Source organism: Serinus canaria, chromosome 19, assembly GCF_022539315.1.
Source record: "Serinus canaria isolate serCan28SL12 chromosome 19, serCan2020, whole genome shotgun sequence".
Lineage (NCBI taxonomy): Eukaryota > Metazoa > Chordata > Aves > Passeriformes > Fringillidae > Serinus > Serinus canaria.
This window is the reverse complement of record NC_066332.1, coordinates 46,072-67,303: the sequence shown is the minus strand read 5'-3', so window position 1 is coordinate 67,303 and position 21,232 is coordinate 46,072. Positions and strand designations below refer to the sequence as shown.

Here is a 21,232-nt window from a genome sequence, read left to right as displayed (position 1 = left end):
TCATGCGTTGGCTCTTTCACTCATTTTAGGTCAAGCCCAAACAGAGATTATTACAGTTTACCCACTACTTGTATTAATCTCAATAAGCTATCCTTGAAACTGAATGGAATTTTGGGGGGGTTGGGGGGGTGGTTTAAATTTCACAGTTTATTTGTCATTAGTATGGATATATAGAACATAGGAAGGGGAAAAGAGAGAGGCAGGTTTACTGTGACATGGTGGGAGATGGTGTGTTAGAGATTGCAACATTGAAACATGATTTACAGATAGCAAGTTTGAAAAGCAGTGTTATACCTGGATGACTGGTATACAGCCCAGAATGGCAGTCCTCTCACAGAACCCCAAGTCTTATGCATAACTTGTTTTTCTATTTGTTGGGCTGAAAAGGGGCAATCCCCTTACAACTGAATTCACACAAGGAAACTTGAAATTGTAGGTGTTCTTTCAGTCTATAGTTTTATTAAGTGCATACTTTTAAATATTGTCAGTGAGAAGGTTCTATCTGGTGACAAATGTTTATATTTCTTAAGGCTGCCTTGTAAAGATTCAAAAATGTACAATAATGAATTTCTTAATATGAAATAAGGAGTAAGATTTCTACAACTGCTATAGATTTTGATGTGAGCTGGTTTTTAAAATCTTAAAACAGATTAGCCACTTAAATAAAACTTTCGTTGCCTTTAAACAAACAGTGTCACTGATTTTTCTTACCAGTAATTTGATAAATATTGGATCATGATTGTATATGTCCGAGTAGCTGGTGGAAACATTACAAATAGAAGCTGGTTGATCTGTTTGAAATAATACTTAGATTGGAGGTCAACTTTTCAAAAACCTCCAACCCTCCTTCCTTTTCAAAAGTCATAGAAAAAGGCATTTCACTAATGAGACAACATATTTGTGAAAGCTTTGTAGAAGTACTGTCAGGACATACAAAGAACAACTTGGAGATACTATACTTATACTTCCAGATAGAAAAGTTATTAAAAAACCCACAAAACACACACAAACACTAGATCAAGAAATAACACAAGTTACAATTCTCAGTCATCTGAAAGTCTAGAAGTCTTCAGGCTGGAAGGGTTGCTTTCATATTTCCAGGCCTCATTAACTGTTCAAATGTTTTAAAATGGGTTCATTTGACAAGAAAAAAAAAAGAAAAATTGGGAGCAAGTTTAAAAATCAATACTTATACATAAATCATAATTTAATGCTTTTCATGTTTATACCTGATACCATCAAACTTTTAGTAACACTGGAACTACTAGGTCACATGCACATTTTAAAAATTATCAAGTAGAGCAAAGTTTCCCAAATCAGTCTTTTGTTTGAAAGTTCATTTTAGAGTGAACATAATTGGAGAAGCCTGCACAAAGCTTACCATGGAAAACAGCCCTACAGTTGAATTCTAAAATCTTGACAAATCTTTGCTTTCATGTGAAAGACTAAACTTTGTTATACTGAACGACACACCAAAAAAGGCTTGTCAAATGAATGTTAATTTTTTTAAAAGTAATTAGAAGCAAAATACAGATATCAAATGCTAAGTATACAGAATCACAATACTTCCACTTCTACTTGCAACAGTGGTCACAAGACATTACATTAATTGTAGTAACAAATTTCTGTGTATAACTAAAAGACAGATGCAGCACAAAAGCAATGTTTAACTCAACTGCCAAGATGCTGTCTAAAGCATTAGTAAGAAATTACAAAGTTGCTTTGATTTATCTGGAGCTAAACTACCTAAGATAGGATTAGATGGCTAACCCTTAAGGCCATGAAGTAAGAGTCCTAAAATGGCTCTGTTCTTGTGGCATGAGTGACTCCATAGAATCCTGTTGCTTTGGAATGGCAGTTTTGCTTAGAACTCAAAGAAGCCACTACTGTTTTATTAACTTCCAGCTAACATGATCAATAACTTTAGTTTGCTAGTAACAAAAAAACCCCAACAAGTTAGGCTTTCAAAATAATAGACCAATCTTTTTCACATGGAAAGTGTGCTAAATCTCGTGGCTGCTGGATACCAACTTAAGCACTACTTTTACCTAGGATTACCCTTCATAAGTCTGTCATAATCCCTTGCTTTGGCCATTCTTACTGGCCAGTTCCACATCATTTTCTAAGTACTTACTGCCTCATGAAAGTCACTTTCAATATCGTTCCCTCATCTCAGCAGGGATAGTACACAGTGGTTGGTACTATTTTGATTCTATCTTTACTTGCAAAGAGAAAGCAAGGGAAGTCCTGAGCTGTTTCATAAAAAAAAAAAAGTGTAATGGCTCATTTAAGTTTGTAGAGCGCAGCCTTTCAGGTGCTTCTCAGACCTCTCCCTTATATGTGCTCATAAACTTGGAAACATGAAAAAATAATTACAGCCATCTCTGTCTAGGTACCAAGTGCTTGATGGAGTTTCTTTGCTTGCCTTCTGATAGCTTGAGATGGTTTCAGGGATCGATGTACAGACTGTGAGTTTTGTGCCATTAGACAGTAGTAGTTTGATATTGCTTGTTGCCTGCAGAAGAACAACAGGACTACCATTAGCAGCATGAAGTCAGTAGAGTTAATCAACTGGTTATCATGCAGATTGCTGGAAAACAGATGGAGAAAGGAAGAGGTCTGGTGCACTTTCACTGTGTAACTGCTCTAAACGCTAGCAAGAAAATATTTTATTATCTTCAGTGAACGTAAATGGCAAGTACACAAATGAAGTACTGCAATATTTTAACTAGCAACAGGAGTATTTCTTGTGATATAATCTAATTCATTTAAATGCAAAACATTAGAAGAGTACTTTGAATTGGAAATAATAATTTGAGATCAATATTTGCTTCATCATGAAAAAAATGAAAAGGAAGCATTAACATTAAAACTCATGGCAATTGGATATCAGAACACAAAGTCTCATGTAAGACTAAAGGCACCTCCAAAAAAGTTCATTTCACAGTTATTCCAGTAGGCAACCAGGCGGTAACAGAGCACAGTATATGCATCTACACATGCAGAAGTACTGGACCAAATTGTGGAAGCAGTACAGATCACTGTTGAAACCATCAGTCCGGCATTTGAAACTGCTCTCATTTTTCTTGAAAAGTTACAAAAAAGTGTCTTGCACCTATCTTTGTTGCTAAAATGGGACATAGTATTCAGGATGTACCTTTCCCTCTAACAAAAAGAACACTTCCAGCATAATGGGGGAAGATATTTATGTCACACCCACTCGGGTACAATTGCTGTGTTTAAAAATGCAGCCAATACAATTATGAGCTGCTGTTAATTGTGATAGCATAGACTAAACTGCTATGAAATTTTGAGGGATGGAAAAGAAAGGCTGTAACATCAGACAGCTCAGGATAGTGGTTGGTTCTCTCATGCTTTGTGATCATTAGTAACCAGTGAGAACTGAACCTGAGTGACAAAATATTAGTACTAGTCATTTTTGGTCTGGAGTGAGAAAAGCTGATGTTTGCATAGGAGGCTCATTGTGAACCCATAAGGACTCACTAATCCACAATTTAGAGGTGAAGTTTTACAACTGCACAATGATCTGCTGTAGCAGAGATGGCCACAATGAATATGAAGGAAGAACCCTGTGGTTCTACATAATACTGCCTTAAAGCAGCATGAGATAATAAGCCTTTCTCTCTATAAACAGCAGGTTTTCTCCCCACAGTGGCATGCAGGCATAGCCAAGGTAAGTGAACAACTATTTACCTGGTTGCTACTATCTTCAGTTACGAATGAGAGAACCTGTCACATCACCAGCAGATGGGAGAATATTAGGAGTGAGATTTAGTGAACTTTCAGTGGATATGATAAAATTAACTTGATACAAGTTTTAACCTATAGTTATCTAGACATGGTCCCATTTACAAATTTACAAATTTTTTGCAATTATCTGGGATTTTAAGCCCTTACCTCTTTGTGTGTAAAGTACTTTATGCTAAACTCTATTTAGAGAATTTGAGGCTCTTGACATTTACTTATTGAATACTTTACATGGTCTAAGAGAGGAAGAAGTTTAGGAAATCACCCTGTGACAAGATTTCAGACTTTTAATTTTTATTTTCTTAATACGTCTAATTCAGAATGACATAAGCTTCACAAATACAGCAGCCTACCACCTTGTGAATTAACCAAGGTGTTTTATAAGAGGCTTCTTCATTTGGGTACCATGGACTGTTTGTTAACATAATGCTACCTAATAAAAGGGTTTTATAATAGATGTGCATCATCATCTGTGACTGTGCCAGTACACTGGAATTTTCCCACCTCCTCCCCCAGTCTGGATTGGCACCTCTTTTAGACAAGAGTCAGGGAGGTATTGTTCTCACACAAGGTCAAAGGTAGGCTATTTCTGATAAAAATCTGACTTCTACAACAAGAAAACTGAAGACAAGTAGAGCATTTGGCAGGTTTTAGAAGCTGCAAATCCAACTGCTGATTTAAACTTCCCAGGTATCTTTAAGAAAAAACGGATATACTACATTACACTTGAAAAAGTTCAGCAACTATTCCCAATCCTGAGTTACAGGGACTACTTGGCCTGCAATTGGCTATGGTCAGGTGGCAGGTAAAGTTGAGGGACACTTAGCAGTATTTACCTCTCCTCTTTCACAATGGCATCATCAAATGCTTGGGAGATACGCTTCAACTGGCAAATCCCTGAGGAGACCGGTTCCAACTCAGAGTCAAACTCTCTGCAAACAGAATGGTCATTGCTACAGATCAAACAGGACAGGCTGACTAGGTGACATTACTCAAGCCTTCATCCCTGAAGTAACACTCTTGTTACCTCTAGACTTTACCCAGAGAAGTTTAGGGCCATGGAAATTATACTCTTAATTCCATTGGCCAACAGCTTCACATCTCCATTCATCCTCCAAACTGCTATCGTCCAACTGAGACATAGGATTAAGATTCACAAGGCTTGGATTCAACTTCTAACTTTAACCTTTCTTGTGACTTCGACCAAAAGAAAAACCTGTGTGCACATTATTAAATATTTCCCTAGCTCCCAACCCTTGATCTAATTTGTGTTTGTTCTTTGAGGCAGGAATCTCTCTATGTTATATAAAGGACTCAGCATAAACAGAGTTATTCCTGGTATCTTTGGAATACAAATAGCAGCTTTGGAAAAGTTACAATTAAATCAGAGTGAGATACAGAGTGTTTTCCTTTACCCAAAAGGCACCAGCAAAAAACTCAGGTATGTCTCTAAGAAAAGATTACTTTTTATGTTTCAGCTTTACGCATAGCTCAGTCCCTGTCTATAGAGGGAGCTGGAACTACTTTCTTGACTATTCAAGAAGCACAGACCTTCAGGGGAATAAGACAGAAAACTTGATGCCTTGCCTTTCACTTTACCAGGTACTCTAATCAGTGTAATAAATTTAAAAATAAAAATAAATTTTTAAAAAAAGTTTACCAAAGAATGTGACTTACATCTTTCTGCTGGAAGGAGCAGGAGATGAATAAGGGCTCTTCAGTGCTGCTGCTCTTCTGGATCTCCGGAGAGAGAGAGCATTTTTACCAAGCCAGCAGGAGAAATCCCTCCATTCTCTATGTTCTGACACTCTTGTTGGCCCAAGCAAGGCCCTTTTGCTGGACCTTGGAGTGCCTTTGGAACTGGCTGCTGGAGTAACACTCTTACAGCAAGGTGTTCGAGGTGTAGCAGTTCTTTTTTTGGTAGAACTGGTCACAGAGCTTCTGCTGATGGATTCAGCTGGAAAGGTCACCATTGCGCTTACTGGGCTTTGGCAAGACTTCTGTATTTTCTGAAAGAAGCATTAGACATGTTAGGCTAAATTAACTCAATTTGCCATGAGTTTGGAACCAGGAAGACTAGGAATATTTGGGCTGAATTACTAGTTCCATGCTCATATCAGGTTTCCACTAACATGAATGCATCTCAAACTCTGTACTCATTTGCACAGGGAGTCTCTTGCTTCCTTAACTCTTGGCACTCATCAAGGACTTCAGAGCAGGCATTAGACAAAGTTCTTGCTGCTCTTAAGCTGGAAACATTAAGGTTCCCCAACACAGAATGCATGCATTTAAAAATCTGAGGTCTGCAAGAAAGGGAAGTGCTACCTGCTACCCTGCTACCCAGTAGCAGGTTCTGTCAGTCTAAATTTAGATTAACTATAATGAAGAACATGCTAGTAAATAGTATGGGTACAGGAGAATAAATAAAAGAAAAAAGTCCAAAGTGCTGCACATTTCTCAGTAACAATTCTTTGCAAATTATTGCAATCTCTGCCCAATTTCCGCTGTGTCAAGGCTGTTCTGCCATATATAATTAAATAAAGGAGGGGAAAAGCTCTTATAACAAAATAAACTGTTTTCACCTTCCTCCATGTTCTGCCAGATCCATAATTTGCCTGTCTATACTTTAGGAAAAGATATTAAAAATTTTAAAAGTTGGTAGCTATGAGACAAGTACTAAGGTGTGCAAGTGTGTGGGAAAGGATTCTCTGGAATACAGCACTGAGTACAGAATTCAGAAATCTTAGTATTGGAATTGAAGCAAAAATTAACCTCTATCTGTATTCTACTACAAAGACAAAATACCTGGGACACTGTTCCAAGAGCATATTTTGCTGTTCTTTTAATAGTCTGAAGAGTTTGGCACCTCTGCCTTGGTTCCAGACTTTCCCTAGCTGGGGTTTTATGAAAATCCAGCTTGACTCGTTTTAATGGTACCCGTTTCCTTAAAGACATGCGGATGGTATTGACAGAATTCAGAGAGGCCCTTCTCTTGAATTTGTCAGGCATAGGGCTCTCATCCTCGTTGAGGTGAGCTAGGAGCTGGTGTTTCCGCCACGCCACTGTTGCTTTGACATTATGGAGCACGGATGCCATCTTGTTCCAGTTCTTGGTCAACTTTATTTCTAAAATAATGAAAATGAGAGCAAAGCTTAGGCAGAACAAGGTACAAAGCGGTGTAGAAAAGATAAATGGAAACTGTTACAGAATATATTTGCCCGAAACAAGAAAACTAGAGCTGAGCAGACTTTTAGTTGGGAGTCTTGAAAGAGAACAGGGTTGATTTTTAAGGCTATTTAGGTTTGCTCAAGCACCAAGAAGCCTTGTATTGCAATTCCACTGCAAAACTCTAGTTTGAGAGGTAGAATGCTCTATGAGTGTATCTTTTTGGTTTGTGTCTCTGATCAAGATCTGATATCCCAAATTTTTGCCTTCTATAATCAAAACAACCTTCCACTGCGAGACAAGTTTATGCAGCTGCTATTGTCTTCTGCGGTACTTGCAAGCTGAAGGCTTCTGCTTCAGTCCCAGTTATGATTGTGGATATGTAAATCCTGAAAGAGACAGGATTATTACTGGCAGAAGTCTTCGGTGAGAAGGGCTAAAATGCTAGTTATCTATATGACATATGGCAATTTAAACATACATACTTTCTATTCTTGATTTTCACTTGCTAACAAATTCGATTGAAATGAGAGAGAGAGAGAGAGAGAGCCGCTGCTGTCCTACGGTTATAATGATCTGTTTGTTAAACGGGTATTGCACAGGACAGCGCACTGCCTTCTTTATTCCGGAGGCCACGGCGGTCTGGGGTAGCCCCCGGCCGGGGCCCTGGACACACCCAGGCCCACGCCTCGTCCGAGCTGCTCTCGCCGCAGGCACTGGCCGTGCTCCCCGCCGACAGCCGCTCTGCTGGCACTGGCCGTGCCGCCACATCAGCCTAACGGGACTGGGCGAGATCAGTCAGTGCCGTTTTTGCGCCTACCGGGACAGTAGCAACAAGAGCGAAAAGTGCCGCCAAGGCCGGAGGAGACGGGTGGGGCAAAGGGAGCCGAGACTAGGCCGCTCTGGCAGTACTCACTCAGCGCACCGGACGGAACCGGGACCCGAATCGGGACGGAGCTGCCACCTCCGTGCCGCAGTCCCTTTCTGCGCCGCCACCGCGTTTGAACGCCGCGCCGCCCCCTCCGAGCCCTCGGATTGGCGGCGCCGCCGCCGCCGCCCCCCGCAATTGGCTGGGCCCGCGCGCGCGCGGCTGCCGTTACTCGGCTCGGCGCGCGCGGAGCAGCCGGCAGTGAGGGGGCGGCCCGCGCCGGGCTGAGGGGAATGTCCCGGGCCCAGCGGCACAACCGCAGGGGCTGCGCTGCGCCCCCGCCCGCGGCTCTGGCGCCTTTGCGGACCTCGGCCCAGAGATCCGCGTCAGCTGGATTAGTAAAAGGACTCAGGCTGGGTTGCCCACTTGGGTATCCAAGCCACAGCTCCTGTTACTTCTGGTAATTATCGGTCAAAATCTTAGAAGGTTTTGCTTTTACTCCACGGGCTTCTGCAGCTCTTGCTGGAGGAGACAGCTAGTGTAACTGTCTGTATGGGACCGTAAACCATCCGGGATGCCCTCTGAAGCAAAGAGGGCCAAAGGCAAAGGATGTGTATGTTCAGCGGTGGGGGATTTTATTTTGATTTGATTTTTTTTTCCTTACCTGAGTGGCAAACAAGACATACATAGCATTCACTTATCTTGAAATTACTTCTTCCTGAAAATAATTGTTCTAGAAAGAATTTTAGCAGTGTTTTTTCCCAAAGATTTGTTTTCCCCCCACCAAGTTAAACTCAGAGCTGACAGCTAGAACACCTCCTTAGCTAAGACTCAGCTTATAGTGATGGAAAAGCCAACCCAACACTGCAGGATATCTCTTGAATCTCACCACTGGCTTATAAACAAACATACTTTTTAGATTCATAAGAACTCTGGTTTTAAAAAAGTTCCACATGATGGTGTTTGTGCCGCTTTGTATTCACACACTAATACTGATGAGTGCAGTGTAATAAACATCCTTTATTAACAGATGTGTTTCTATGTATTACAGCCCTATAATCTGTTCTGCTTTCCTCTGTCCATTGCCTTCAGGGCTTCCAGGTAGCTGAAGTGTTAGACCTCTTCCCCTGTGTTCTCCCCAGTCTCTATAGCAAAAGTTTCAGGTTCTTCTCACTAGCAAACTGGAGCTTCAGCCACCATGTTTTAAGACTTGGTTTGGATTTTTGGATATTGATTTAGAGACCTCCTAAATGACTAATAATTCAGCAAAACAAAGAGCTCTTCTTGGGGGTGCTAAATACAAGTGAGAGAGAGAGAGAGAGAGAGAGAGTCAGGTAGTAAGCAAACCAAATGATCAATTTCTAAGGGTTTTCCTGATAGCTGGGGATGTGGGTTGGTACTTTGAATGGCAAGAGTGGGCAGAGGAATCACTAAGAATAGAAATGGTGCTAATTGAAAAGAGCATTTGTACAGGCAGAGAGATTCTATGTGACATAAGAACTGTAGGCAAAAAGACAAACAGCAGACTGAAGCTTAATTGTGCTATTAACCTGTCCTTTCATTTCTGTTTATACAATTAAAATAGAAATATCTGAGCTTTTCTGGTTGTAAACAGACTGTCAGGGATCTGCATGTTTTCTTCTTCTTCTTTTTCTGGTGCACTTCTTGCTTCCAGCCATTTCAACTTTTTTTATCCAGCCTTAATCTAAGGCACGGTACTGATTGTCATGGAATGGTACCCCAGAAGACGATGAAAAGTCATTAGTGCTAATTTTGCAGTTAATGTCCTGTTCAAATGTATACAGCCCAAAGAACTGAGTACTTTTAAACGCTAGGCATCAGATCACAGACCACGATCAATTAATTGCAGCTGATGCTAACCAAAAGTTTTGCAGCCGGTGTGGCCACTGTAGCAGCAGTTGATACCAGTTCACTGTTGAGCTAGACTGAAGATGAAGGCTCAAAAGTTAAATATGTGTCCTGTGCTTGTACTGAGATTGTTCTTCACTCTGTTTTTTTCTTTTGATTTAGGTAAGACTATAGTTTAGACTCAAGGGCTTGTTTGACAGCTGGAGTACAGAGGCAAAGGGTTGTTGGTTTTGATTGTGAAGAAACAAACTTTCATCCATTTGTTTAGAAGCCTATTATGTTGGGATTGGCAAGAAATCTACCCACAGCTTTCTGCACGTTGGTTTGATTTAAGACCCAGAAGAGAAGTCCTCTCAATGGAAGATGACAGTGAACCCGAGCAAAGTTCCTGGGCCTATCTACCTGATGTCTGTCTGAGGCATGTCTTCCATTGGTTAGATGACAGGGACAGATCTCGGGCTGCCTTGGTCTGTAAAAAATGGAGTTGTGCCATGCACTCTGGATCTCTCTGGAGGTGCAGAACCATCACCTTTTATGGCCAACCATCAAGGGCACGCACACTGGAGTTTCAAAGTGCACTGTGGTATACCAAGAAATTTGGCAAGTATTTGAAGCACCTTGAGATCAAGTTATCAAATCCTTACAATACTCCCTTTATAAAAAAATTTCAAGTGATTATGAGAGGTCTTCTTTCACACCTGGGTAAGTGTAATAGTCACCTAGTATCCCTGAGCATCAAGTACCTAGAATTAGACTGCTTGATCTGGAAAAATGTAGTTAGGGCTCAGTTTATCAAGAATTTAGCTGCCTTCCTGAAAAGAATGAGCAATCAACTTGATTATCTTAACTTAAAAGGAGCAAGAATAACTTTGGAAGAAGGCTGTGAGCTTCTGAATTCTCTAAGCAGTTTGACAAATAGAAGCTTTATATCTGAAATCAATATTGAGGATTTCTTCAGTCTCCATCTTTCTGTCTACAGCAGTGCCTTGTTCCACCAAACTATGTCTAAGTTCCACAGGCTGACCATCCTGACTTTCAATTACAACTGCATCTCTGATGAACTGCTGGACATCCTGCGGGAGCGCAGCTCTCATTCCCTGTGCACCTTGAATATCAAGTGTCATATCCATGACCCTCATGGGCAAGTGGTCTCAGGAATGTCATGGGCAAACTTGGCCAAGAGAGCCCCAAAACTGAATGTGAACTTCTTCTTTGAAAGAGTCATGAAGCATGATCAGCTAGCTAGGATCCTGCTAGAGGAGATCCCAGTTAGGAGCATCAGCCTACGGAGCTGTTATTTTAGTGACCCAGACTGGACAATGAGACCTACCCTCACCAACCTTCTCCCAGCTTACTGGCATGGTCTGCAGGTAAGGGAAACAGTAGAGATACCCTACTGCAGTAAAACAAAGCTCTACAAAGCAAACATGTAGGCCTTCTACATAACAGCAGTCAGCAACAGAAGTTCCTGACTGCTTTAGTTTTACGTCCAGAGGGCAGTTTTCATAAGTGATTCATTTCAGTGTTTCATCCATAATGTCGTTAATGAAATTATCCTTGTCCAGTTATAACCCTCCATAATGCTATCAGGCTGCTCTATTTCGGCAATGCACAAATGTCCTATAGCATATCTAAATTAACTAGTGCCCATGTCAAAGCACTTCAGTGTCACAAGGGGTGTGTCATCAAAGGTTTGCAACAGCTGATCCACATAAGTGAGCATCAGATCTTTGCATGCCAGAGGGAAACAAGCGGCCTTACACCTGACATCTGCTGACAGCTTTTGTAAGTCGTGTTCCATTGCAGAGTTGCCAATAAACACCATAGATATGTAAAGCTTTCTAGAAACCATCATTGGCTCCACTCTTGTCTCTGGGATAATGTTCATTATGTCAAATAAGATCATGGTATGACTGTAGGTGCAGCATTTTCTAATAAATGCACAAGGGATCACCCCATCTTAACAGGAGAGGGATTTACTGTAGCACATACACTGTTGTCATAATGCAAAACAGATTGTCAGCTAATATCAAGGTACAAAATTGATCTGCTCCCTTTTTTTTTTTTTTTTGTTAACTTGGAAAACTATTTGTTGAATTCTTGTTACTGCATGCAACATCTGTTCAGTAGTATTAACAGTGTTCATTTTTTCCCAAGAAATTAACACTTGAATTAAACAATGACCATGAGTTGCTGGACAATGAGCTGCTACAGCTTATCTTATCATGCAAGAGGTTGTTGTTTCTGAAAGTCTGGGCATTTCTAAGTGTCAGCTTTATGGAGAGGCTGCTACAAAACCGTGCAGAAAGAAAATGCATTTTAACTACCATAAAGGTAAGACTTTGTGCTTCAAAACTCCCATTCCTATTCTTGCTCCTATACCCAAAGGTCCCCATGCCCAGGCAAAAATCACAGACATGGTAATGTAACTATCTTCCCTATGTTATGCATTAGTACCAAAGAACTTGGGAGCCACTCACAGAAAGGAGGCTTTCCAACCCTACTTAGCCACATACAGATACTATAGAAGTTTATTATGAAGTCCTGAAAATTCCAGAAGCCCTTCCTAGACTGGCACTCCCTCTGTCACCTCTAGTTCAAGCCCTCTCCCACTTCCAGGATTTCTCAGTCACCTCTCAGGCTCAGTGCTTATGTCTATAACCAAGGAAGGTAGACTGAATCCCACTAAACTGCAAAAAGATATAAACACATCACACCCTTCAGGGGTCCTGTGTTGAACTGGGACCAAGCCGCAACTGTAGCTGGTGTAAACCACGCTGATGTGCTACAATCTGAATTCAGCAGGTCCTCACAGATCTGCGCAGATCCCAAGGATGCATCAGTTCTGGGGGTAAAAACAACCTTGTCTTCCTGTCTGAGTCAGCACAGGCAGACAGCAGGGACAACCACAAAACCACAGCTAAAAGACAAAGAGTAAATTTACTTCCCTTCTTTTGCTCACCGAGGCATCCCCAAAGCAACCCCCAGGCAGACACACACAAGTGGAGATAGAGGCACAGTTAAACTCACTCCGTGCCAGAGGATCACTGGCTGGTGTTCATACTGGGTTATCAAGGGCTAGTCCAATCTGCAAGGTCACCTGAGTGATTTACAATCCTTGTTGCTAGTCTTCCACTATTTAACCCATTCCTCCCAACACCTCCCAAAGATTCTTTGGCAGGAGATGATGTTTTCAGTCAGCTGGGAGTGGAAAGAGAGAAAAGCCTCAAGATTCTATTCCAATTCAAGGAATTTTGCTTCTCTAGATTCCTTATTAGTCACAGATGCTTCTCATTGCCATAAGCTGTTAACGGGTTGAGCTCCCTATATCTGAGAGAGATGACTGCTGTTTGTGCATACAGGTCAGGATTTATACAGCCCAAGATGACAGCACTGAGGAGGAGCGACTGCTGGCTGATATTTACAGGAAATTCAAGTACCTGATTGACTCAGAACTTAATTATTTTGTCATCACCTACCCAATGGTATAAACTACAGGAAGAGAACACCCAGTGACATCTGCATTAATGGATCCTTTGGAGTGCTTTAGTAAGGGATTTGAATTTTGACAGCAGTGCTTCCAAAAGGGAGTTATCATTCCAGCAAGTGAGAAGCAAGGGACAATTTTAAACTCCATGCATTAAAATGTTGGACTTGGGAACTGGACTCCTTTGTCTCCAACATTATTTATTCTTTCCCTTGCTTTGGTTTTCCTTGCCAAAGGAAAAAACCCCTTTTGCACCCTTACAAGCATCTCTGATAAATATAAGACCCTCCTCTTTTTTCAGCACTTCTCATTGTAGAGCTTCAAACACTTTACTACTAAAGCTCATCTCACTGTTTCCATTTTACGAATAGGGAAACTGAGACATGGGGTGAACAAGTGATTTTCCCAAAGTCAGTCTTGACTTGATCCCGATTCAGATGCAGACAGATGTACTATCTAATCTATCAGTTAGGTAAGACAGGCCCTGTTAAGTTGGCCATACTGTCTATTCTTAGCAGCAGATGCTAAGATAAAAACAAAACATTGCATGGCCAGTCCTGAGAGACATCCCTCCCACTTGCCCAGCTGTCCAATAAGTGATTTATGAGGACACTCCTGCTCTGGCTTCCACATAGTTGCCTTTTGACACCTTTCAATGGCAAAAGTTATCATTGGTTACACATGAAACATGGAAGAAATGGCATTTCTCATTATTCTGAATTTTATTGCCAAGTGGAAGATTTCATCAAACATTTTAGAGCATAGATAGTTCAGAAGCAGATAGCTGTAAGTACTAGGTCTGTTTTAATTACCTTGTGCAACTAGACAGCATTGAGTCAAGCCAATAAATTTGGAAGCTTGCAAATAAAATTTCAGCAGGAACTGGTTCTTTGGAGCATAGTCTCCCAGTATAATGACTTCAGTAACTGTTTATGCAAACAGACTCTCTCATTTGCATGCACAGCACTTCATCAATATACAGTGTGTTCTCCTTGACCTTGATCTCTTCCTCCAAGGAAAGCTGTCGGCGGCTCAGGCCTTTCAGCTCTGTCTGAGCCTGTGCCAATGCATCCTTTAATCTAACAGGGAAAATAGAGGCAGGCATTAGTTGAAAACACATGGGTAGGGTGTTTTTTTTTTTCTCATAAGGGTTAGGAATTCTGAGCAAGAACAAGAAAGATGGAAAGGGATTCACAAAGACAATATCCATTAACTTCCCTTAAAGTGTCCTGCCCTTAAGAGAAAAGCAATTCCCAACTTTTCAGGGAGAATAGTTGGGACCCATTGTTATGCTAACACATTTAATTAGCCAATACCACAGATTTTCCTCTTGCTTCATTTCCACTTGCCTTTGAATATTTTTCGTGATCTCTTGAACTTCACTCATCAGGCTGCTGTGCACTGTGTCATAGCACAGTTCCACATTGGGGCGATGGTTCCTCGCTTCCAAGCGGGTTTGAGCCACTTTTACAGGTGCTTCCTTATCAGCAATTGCTTTCTTTAAGGCTGCAATGTTCTTCTCCTGTGAGGCAGTCTCATCCATCACCTTAACAAATCCAACAATGAAATTCTGCACACTGCCTCTTACAATGTGTGAAACCATCACAGTCATCTTTAGTAGTTGTAACAATCACAGTAACACTCACTATGTTGTTATTTCATCAAACAATATTTTGCAAAGCTTAGCCAGGAGTATGATTCCTTCATTGGAAAGCAGATTACACTGTTTTGGGTGAACCCAGAAATTTGTGCTCAGCAATTAATATTTTTTTATATTAATACTCAGTTTTCATGTGTCAAATTTTGATCACATTGACCCTGCTGTTATCAATTATCAGGCTCTTACATCACAATCCTGAAAAAGCTATAGGAGCCTCATGCACGAAAAATCACAAGGAAAATCCTGTCTTTACTGATGGCTACAGCAACATTTAGATTGAATGAGTGACTCCAGAAATTTGTCTCTTTGGTGGAACACACAGAGCTAAGAAGAAAATCTAAAATTACTTTTATGGAGAAGGGAACAAAAAGGAAAATGTGGCGGATAAGTGCAAGCCACTGTTCTGGGTAAACCGGTAGATAACCCAATCCCTGTGTTTCCACTTTTTTACTGACTGTCCCCAATGACTTACCATTGCAAGAAGTGTCTCTAGCTTGTGCTTGGCATCCTTGACTTCCTTCACCCTATTTCTAAAAGCATTATTCACCATCTCACATTGCTTGCGCATGTCATTTGCTATCTGTGAGAGGATGCCATCGATAAGTGCCTTCAGTGCCAAAGAATTGTTTCGCTGCTTGTCAGCCTTTTCAACATTTATGTTTGAGAAATCTAACCAGTCCTCAGGGCTAACAAAACTGAAAGGGAATCAAAATGAGAGGTCACCAACAGGCAGCAGCAGGCCCTCTATGACTTCATAAATCTGTAATTGTGCCACAAAATCAAGAACAAAGCAGCACTTTTAACTGCATGTCCCAGTAAGTGCCATATGTCTAGGGAGTGCTACAGATACAAAAGGAAGACTCTGTTACAATAATTTTGTAATGAAGTAGATGAGAGTCCGATGAAAACAAATCTGCTAGAGTCATAGAGCAGCCTTGCTGTTACTTTCCCCTGGGGAACTTATAAGTTAACATGGCGGGAAACACACATAATAATCAATATTTCTTAGAACATCTTTCATTAATAAAGCTGTTACTATTAATAGCAGGCAACTATTTACACAACATAGTCACTTATTCTCTCACAGAGTTTACCTATACGACACTTACAGTACCTGCCTGAAACAATAGCTGAGAAGCCCAGCCCCAAAAGTATCCCAAGAATTAGAGGGTTACGCTTCTGCAGCTTTGGCTTGCAGGCGGCTGTTTGAAAACCCTTCTTCAGAGGGTTCATTCCTTGTTTCATAGGGCGAATATATAAAGTTGTAATTGTCATTTGCACATAGCAGGCAACACCATCCTGGGTGTGGTCTGAGTTACATAAGCTGCTGTAAGCGCTGGCAGCAAGGGCTGTCAGCCTCTTGGTGTTGCAAGTTTGCCAGCTGTTACATAGCAGCAGTGACTTTATGAGGCTCCTGCACACACTGCTTTCTCAGTATAGTTCCTCTTTTCAGCCCATTTTTCTGTGGTAGCTATTTTTGCGTTAAAACCTTTCACACTAACTAACCCATGCAGAATGGGCACATTTGACAGCTTAATGTCTGAGTCAGAAACTGGCTTGACACCTCATGGGTCCCAGTACAGCATTCTCCCCACTGGGAAACCCTGGGAAAGGAAAGAAGTTAAGATCAGTAAATCTATTCTGTGTTTAAGCAATATGTGAAATTCTTCCCTAGCTAACTGTGAGCTTAAAAAACTTTTTAAAAAGCTGCAGTTCACTGGGAACACAATTATTGTGGCTTATTTCACGGACATATTACACAGATACAGAAGTGATGGACAGAAGTATAAGAAACAATTAGACGGCAAAAAGATAAAGCCTGTTTTACACAAAACTAATCTTGCTGTTACTGGGACAGCCCATATTATCTGTATAATTATCATATGTTTGTTGAAGTAAAGAACCACTTACTTTCCTTTTAGTTTCATTGCATTATCAGCATATATAATATGAGGAGTGTCGTTTGTCAAGCTAGCACAGTAATCATCAATCGTCAAAGCTGTGAATTTGTCCTTCAGATCCATGTCCAGGTCATATTTTGCTGAACGATTTCGTCTAGGAGAAAAAACAACCAAACTCTAAGACCAAGTGTAGGCATTCACAGGTGTCCTTAATATGCATGCATACATGCATTAGGTAATTAAAATGCTGTTACAGAAATCGTTGTGTAAGAACTCTTAGTTGTCAAGTCACAAAGCTGCCTTTCTATAAATTGATGGAACAATTCTCATTGAAATTAAAGGCACAGGACTGGATCAGGAGAAGACCAAGGATCAAGTGCAAGTACTTTGTATTCTACATGCAGAACCTCTCAACACCACTGATTGAGTGGTATGAATTAGGACTGACCTCCTGTTAGTGTTTAGCATTGAAGATAACTTAGGACCTGTGCTCAGCCTGACAACTTCTCAGTATTACAGCTGTCTTAACTTTCATCTAATTAGTGTTCTGTTACGCTCTCTGCCTCTGCACCTGATTTGCTCATTTGTTTGTTCCAAAGTACGTCCAAGTAAAGCAATAATCCCCTGGAGGACTTCAACTTCCTTCAGCAGTTCCTGTTCCACTTCATCATGCACCAAGTCAATCCCAACTCGCCTCTGCCTACATGAAAAAAGGAAAAACCATCAGCCACATTGTTCAAATGCCTGCATCAAACAGAAGATGATAAAGTTCCACTCTCCTCAGTGCTGTAACACCTAAATCAGATTGTGACTTCACTGTAAAGAGGGGTGGGCCTTTAGTTTGCAGTGTTTTTTCTTATTTATTAAAGATTCATTATCTAGACTTTTTTTGTCTCCTTGAATGCTCACCTGTACAGGAGACACTTTTGGGCAATGACAAGGGGCTCTTTGCAACCCTCCAAAGCTCTCTCCAGCCTGTTCTTGAAAGTCAACAAAATCTCTGTCTCGTGAACAATTTGTTCTAGCTTGTTATCTAATTCTTGCTTCCAGAATTTTATCTCTTCTCGTCTCTGTTCTGTAGAATCAAAATAACAAACATGTATTAATGTGAGCCCATTTTATGAGCAAGGGGACTGCAGCTCAGGTCTTAGGTATGGCTAAAAATGGAGGTATTCTATAGTGGAGTGCCTGTAGTGCTGTGGGCTGTGTGGAAACAGTTTAGCAACCCTGTGTCAGGAGCTTTGGTTAAGAGAGCTTTTTGTGTGTTTTGTTATAAAAATAAAGAGTCTGCCTCAAAATATTTTATAAAATATTTTTGATTTTTTCATGATATAACAAGCATGGCATTGACATATACGCCTATTCATTATCAACTAATTTGTTAAGTCCTTCTTGAACATATAGCTCAAATAACACATTTTGACCCTTGCAGAAGACATGGGATTACCTAATTTCTTGTTGACATCACTTTGGGTTTTTTGAGTTGTCTTTTCTATTTCATCCACCAGCCTCCAACTCTCAGCTATCATGCATTCTGACCTGGATTTCTGGGACTCTGTACTGGCACGCTGCATCTTGTTTGCAGTGTACCATTCTGAGGGATGAAGTTTAGATGGATCTTGCAACAATCTGGCCATTGCTATTTGGAAAGTTTCTTGATATAATGCAGGTCAGTTCTTGGAATATCGAACCTGAAAACAGAAATAGCATTATATTTGGCTTGCCAAAGCAAGAAGGGGAGAAGACAGGTCTATAAGGATGAGAAATATTTTGTTCTTTTTCCCTGCAAAATGACACTGATATGAAAAAAAGATTTTTTTGCTCAGTGCTCCCCAAGTCTTTGAGTAGGGAAGAATGTGCTGATGTGTTTGGAGTGGGAGAATGAAGAAACAGAAGAATTTGTGAGTGGCAATTAGGAGGAGAGAAGTGGATCTGATGGGAAAAGATGGACTATGCAATAGGAAGGAGAAGAGAAAGGAGACCTGTGGAGAAAGATGGAATTACTAAACAAGCAATCACAGAAAACAAAAGAAAAAGTGAACAAATATAAAAGATAAATAGCCTCACAAAGGTTGCAAAGCAAATACCTTTCAATAATATGGTTGGAGAAATGGATAAAATCTAGACTGTAAAACTAAATGTAACCACAGAATTATTAGTGTTGGAAAAGACCTCTAAGATCATTGAGTCCAACTGTTAATGCAGCATAGTTGTGTTCACCACTAAACCATATCCTCAAGTTCTAAATTCACATGCTTTCTGAATACATCCAGGGATGAGAATTCCACCACTTCCCAGGCAGGCTGTTCCAATGCTTGATTAGGTGATTTTTTTTCTAATGATGATTATGAAAAAAACCTAAACAAAAAATAAACTCAAAACAAAACAACCCCCCCCCCCCAAAAAAAAAGCACAAAGAAACCCAACCTCAATAAAAAAAACTACAACCACACAACTGACAAAACAAAACACCAAACTCCAAATCAAAACCAGACACGAAAAGCTGAAGGAAAAAATTCAGCAGGCAAATGAGGAAGTGGGAAAGTCCAGAAAGGATTAAAGAAGAACAAAGCATACTGAGGACACTTGTTTAGTGGAGGGTGAAACCAATGTCCCGAATTTGCACAAAGTAGTTTGATTATAAATTTTCCTATTGCGGTATGCTCATCCAGTGTTCCTGAGACAGTTCCTGAGCCCAAATGCACACAACTTCGCAGCAACACACAGCTGTGCCATTCAGCACAGCTACCCTTAACTCCCTTCGCCCTCACTCACCTCTCGACTGACCTTAACCCTCGACTGAACTGCTCTGAAGTTCAAAGCCTGGCAAAGTGCCACGTCCTCAGTTCCCCTTCCCTAGGAAGGGTCTTTCAGCCTCTGAGACCCCTCAAGGGTCTCTCAGCCTCCTCAGCAGCAGCACAGGTTCTTTTTAAATGTGCGACTAAATACTGCAGGAAGCGTCTCGAACTGCACGGAAGGCAAACAAACTGGCTGCTGTGGGAACTACAGCAGCTACCTCTGTTAGCACCTTGGTGCTGTGGCACCGGGTGGAGGAGGCACAGCGCACACAAGTCCGTGGCTCTTCATTTCACCCACTTCCTGTTAAGATTTATCGGGAAAAACCCCACGTGTTCGCTGTACATTATTTTTTTCATAGTTCCCAGAGCTGTGGACAGTAATTCTCAATTGATTTGTTGTAGAAATGCATAAAGATTGTGAAACAAATGAGAGGCGTATTAAGTATCCAGCTACTTAAAATGTCAGTCATAAAATATCCTCAACAGCATGCTCTATCTTTATGTCAACAATATTCTTTCCTGGGAGAAAATATTCCGGGAGCCAGACAGAAGAGATGAAGGAAATAAAGAGCTTGACATCAGACGGTACAATTGTGTCCCCTTCGTATAGCTCTGCTGTAGTTTAGATAGAGCAGAGTTTCTCAGAGTGAAACCCGACAATGTTCCAAAAGATCACAAAATGATAAAGAAGCATTACTCGAAAGGAAGTTGAGCAGAGATAATATCATGTTTCTGAAAACGTGCTCAGTCACCTTGAAAACTGAGGAAACTCGCAGCGGTGGTTTTCCACGACGTTATTGTGGGACCAGTGGGACTTCACGCCGGTTTGTTCTGAAAACCCAGTATCTCATGCTGTCCTGCCCCAGATTGTAGCGACACTGTCACAAATTAAAGCTACAAACCACAAATCCATTCATCAATGTCAGCTACCGTAAAAGACAATTCCTTTCAAACTGTTAATGTGAAATTTACAACCGACCCTGCAATATGAACTTTACGACAAAAGAAAGCTTTAGTTTTACCTCAGATGGTTTCCTCTACCGACTCACAGGGCTAGAAAACGGCTCCACGGCGGCCGGGGCTGCGCGCACCGGACGGTCCCAGCGCGCGCCCGCCGCGCGCCGAGCCCCGCGCTAACGAACAGCCGCGGGCGGGGAGAGCGGCGGAGGCACCGCCCGCTGCGCCGACACCCGCGTCGCCTTTCCACACCCCCTCTAAGCGCCCAATTACGGCCGGATGCGAAAGGAAATCCTCTTCTGCACAGCAGTAGCGGTAAGGTTAACACCAGCTTGCTTACCACGTTCCATCGCAATGCCTTTAAAAAGTATTTTACGAAGGAGCAGTTCCTCACATTGTGAATTTTGTCTGGATGTGGAAAATAGGGTCACTATTTGTGAAATGGCCAAGTCCTCAGTCTGGAAATGTCTCATGTTTTCTGTGGAGGAGTCTAACCAACCAGCATTATTGAGACTAGATCTAAATTAAGTATGTTGCCATATTCTTTGTTGGGTGCATGAAAAATACCATAAATAGTCTTATTTGTCCGAGAATCAATCAGCAGAACTGCTGCCACTGTGTTGAAGTAGGAGTGTTCTCTAGGTTGAGCTCACACTGCAGCATCATCAACTGCTTTCTTTCAATGTTGCTGAAATCACAAAGCAGACTAACGTAATAGGTCTGAACATTGGTGTTCCACTAGAGTCCAAAATAATCCAA

General features: G+C 41.2%; 3 protein-coding genes across 5 annotated transcripts; 1 reads left to right on the top strand and 2 right to left on the bottom strand.

Moving 5' to 3' along the window:
• Positions 1-430: 430 nt before the first annotated feature.
• PIMREG (PICALM interacting mitotic regulator) lies at positions 431-7,967 on the bottom strand. 2 transcript variants are annotated; one of them, XM_018919581.3, is made up of 6 exons: positions 7,850-7,967; positions 6,574-6,893; positions 5,446-5,777; positions 4,605-4,700; positions 3,715-3,750; positions 431-2,515 (listed from the first exon to the last, which is right to left on the bottom strand). In XM_018919581.3, exons 2-5 carry the CDS (start codon positions 6,862-6,864, stop codon positions 3,735-3,737), a joined length of 735 nt encoding a protein of 244 aa, XP_018775126.1. In that variant the 5' UTR covers positions 6,865-6,893; positions 7,850-7,967; the 3' UTR covers positions 431-2,515; positions 3,715-3,734. The 2 variants fall into 2 exon arrangements, with proteins under 2 accessions (XP_018775126.1, XP_018775125.1); XM_018919580.3 differs by lacking the exon at positions 3,715-3,750.
• Positions 7,968-10,026: 2,059 nt separating this feature from the next.
• On the top strand, positions 10,027-13,161 carry FBXO39 (F-box protein 39). The gene is made up of 3 exons (XM_009094859.1): positions 10,027-11,040; positions 11,828-12,004; positions 13,033-13,161. Exons 1-3 carry the CDS (start codon positions 10,027-10,029, stop codon positions 13,159-13,161), a joined length of 1,320 nt encoding a protein of 439 aa, XP_009093107.1.
• Positions 13,162-13,868: 707 nt separating this feature from the next.
• Positions 13,869-20,664, bottom strand: TEKT1 (tektin 1). Of its 2 annotated transcripts, XM_018919583.2 has the most exons (9): positions 20,539-20,664; positions 20,269-20,410; positions 18,166-18,409; positions 17,628-17,793; positions 17,290-17,418; positions 16,729-16,872; positions 15,290-15,512; positions 14,507-14,703; positions 13,869-14,236 (listed from the first exon to the last, which is right to left on the bottom strand). In XM_018919583.2, the coding sequence occupies exons 3-9, from the start codon at positions 18,353-18,355 to the stop codon at positions 14,077-14,079; spliced, it is 1,209 nt and encodes a 402-aa protein (XP_018775128.1). In that variant the 5' UTR covers positions 18,356-18,409; positions 20,269-20,410; positions 20,539-20,664; the 3' UTR covers positions 13,869-14,076. The 2 variants fall into 2 exon arrangements, with proteins under 2 accessions (XP_018775128.1, XP_018775129.1); XM_018919584.2 differs by lacking the exon at positions 17,628-17,793 and having other exon boundaries at positions 18,258-18,409.
• Between the last annotated feature and the right edge of the window lie 568 nt (positions 20,665-21,232).

Bases quoted from the DNA above. Each gene is read 5' to 3' on its own strand.
- PIMREG (XM_018919580.3), bottom strand. From the start codon at position 6,864: ATGGCATCCGTGCTCCATAATGTCAAAGCAACAGTGGCGTGGCGGAAA. The intron at 5,778-6,573 runs GTATTTTGTCTT...TGCTTCTTTCAG, and splicing joins CTCTTGGAACAGTGTCCCAG to AAAATACAGAAGTCTTGCCA. The intron at 4,701-5,445 runs GTAAGTCACATT...TTCTGTTTGCAG, and splicing joins GCTCCTTCCAGCAGAAAGAT to AGAGTTTGACTCTGAGTTGG.
- FBXO39 (XM_009094859.1), top strand. From the start codon at position 10,027: ATGGAAGATGACAGTGAACCCGAGCAAAGTTCCTGGGCCTATCTACCT. The intron at 11,041-11,827 runs GTAAGGGAAACA...TTTTTTCCCAAG, and splicing joins CTTACTGGCATGGTCTGCAG to AAATTAACACTTGAATTAAA. The intron at 12,005-13,032 runs GTAAGACTTTGT...TTGTGCATACAG, and splicing joins GCATTTTAACTACCATAAAG to GTCAGGATTTATACAGCCCA.
- TEKT1 (XM_018919583.2), bottom strand. From the start codon at position 18,355: ATGGCCAGATTGTTGCAAGATCCATCTAAACTTCATCCCTCAGAATGG. The intron at 15,513-16,728 runs GTAAGTGGTTCT...ATTCCCTTTCAG, and splicing joins GCAATGAAACTAAAAGGAAA to TTTTGTTAGCCCTGAGGACT. The intron at 14,237-14,506 runs GCAAGTGGAAAT...TTTCCCTGTTAG, and splicing joins ATCACGAAAAATATTCAAAG to ATTAAAGGATGCATTGGCAC.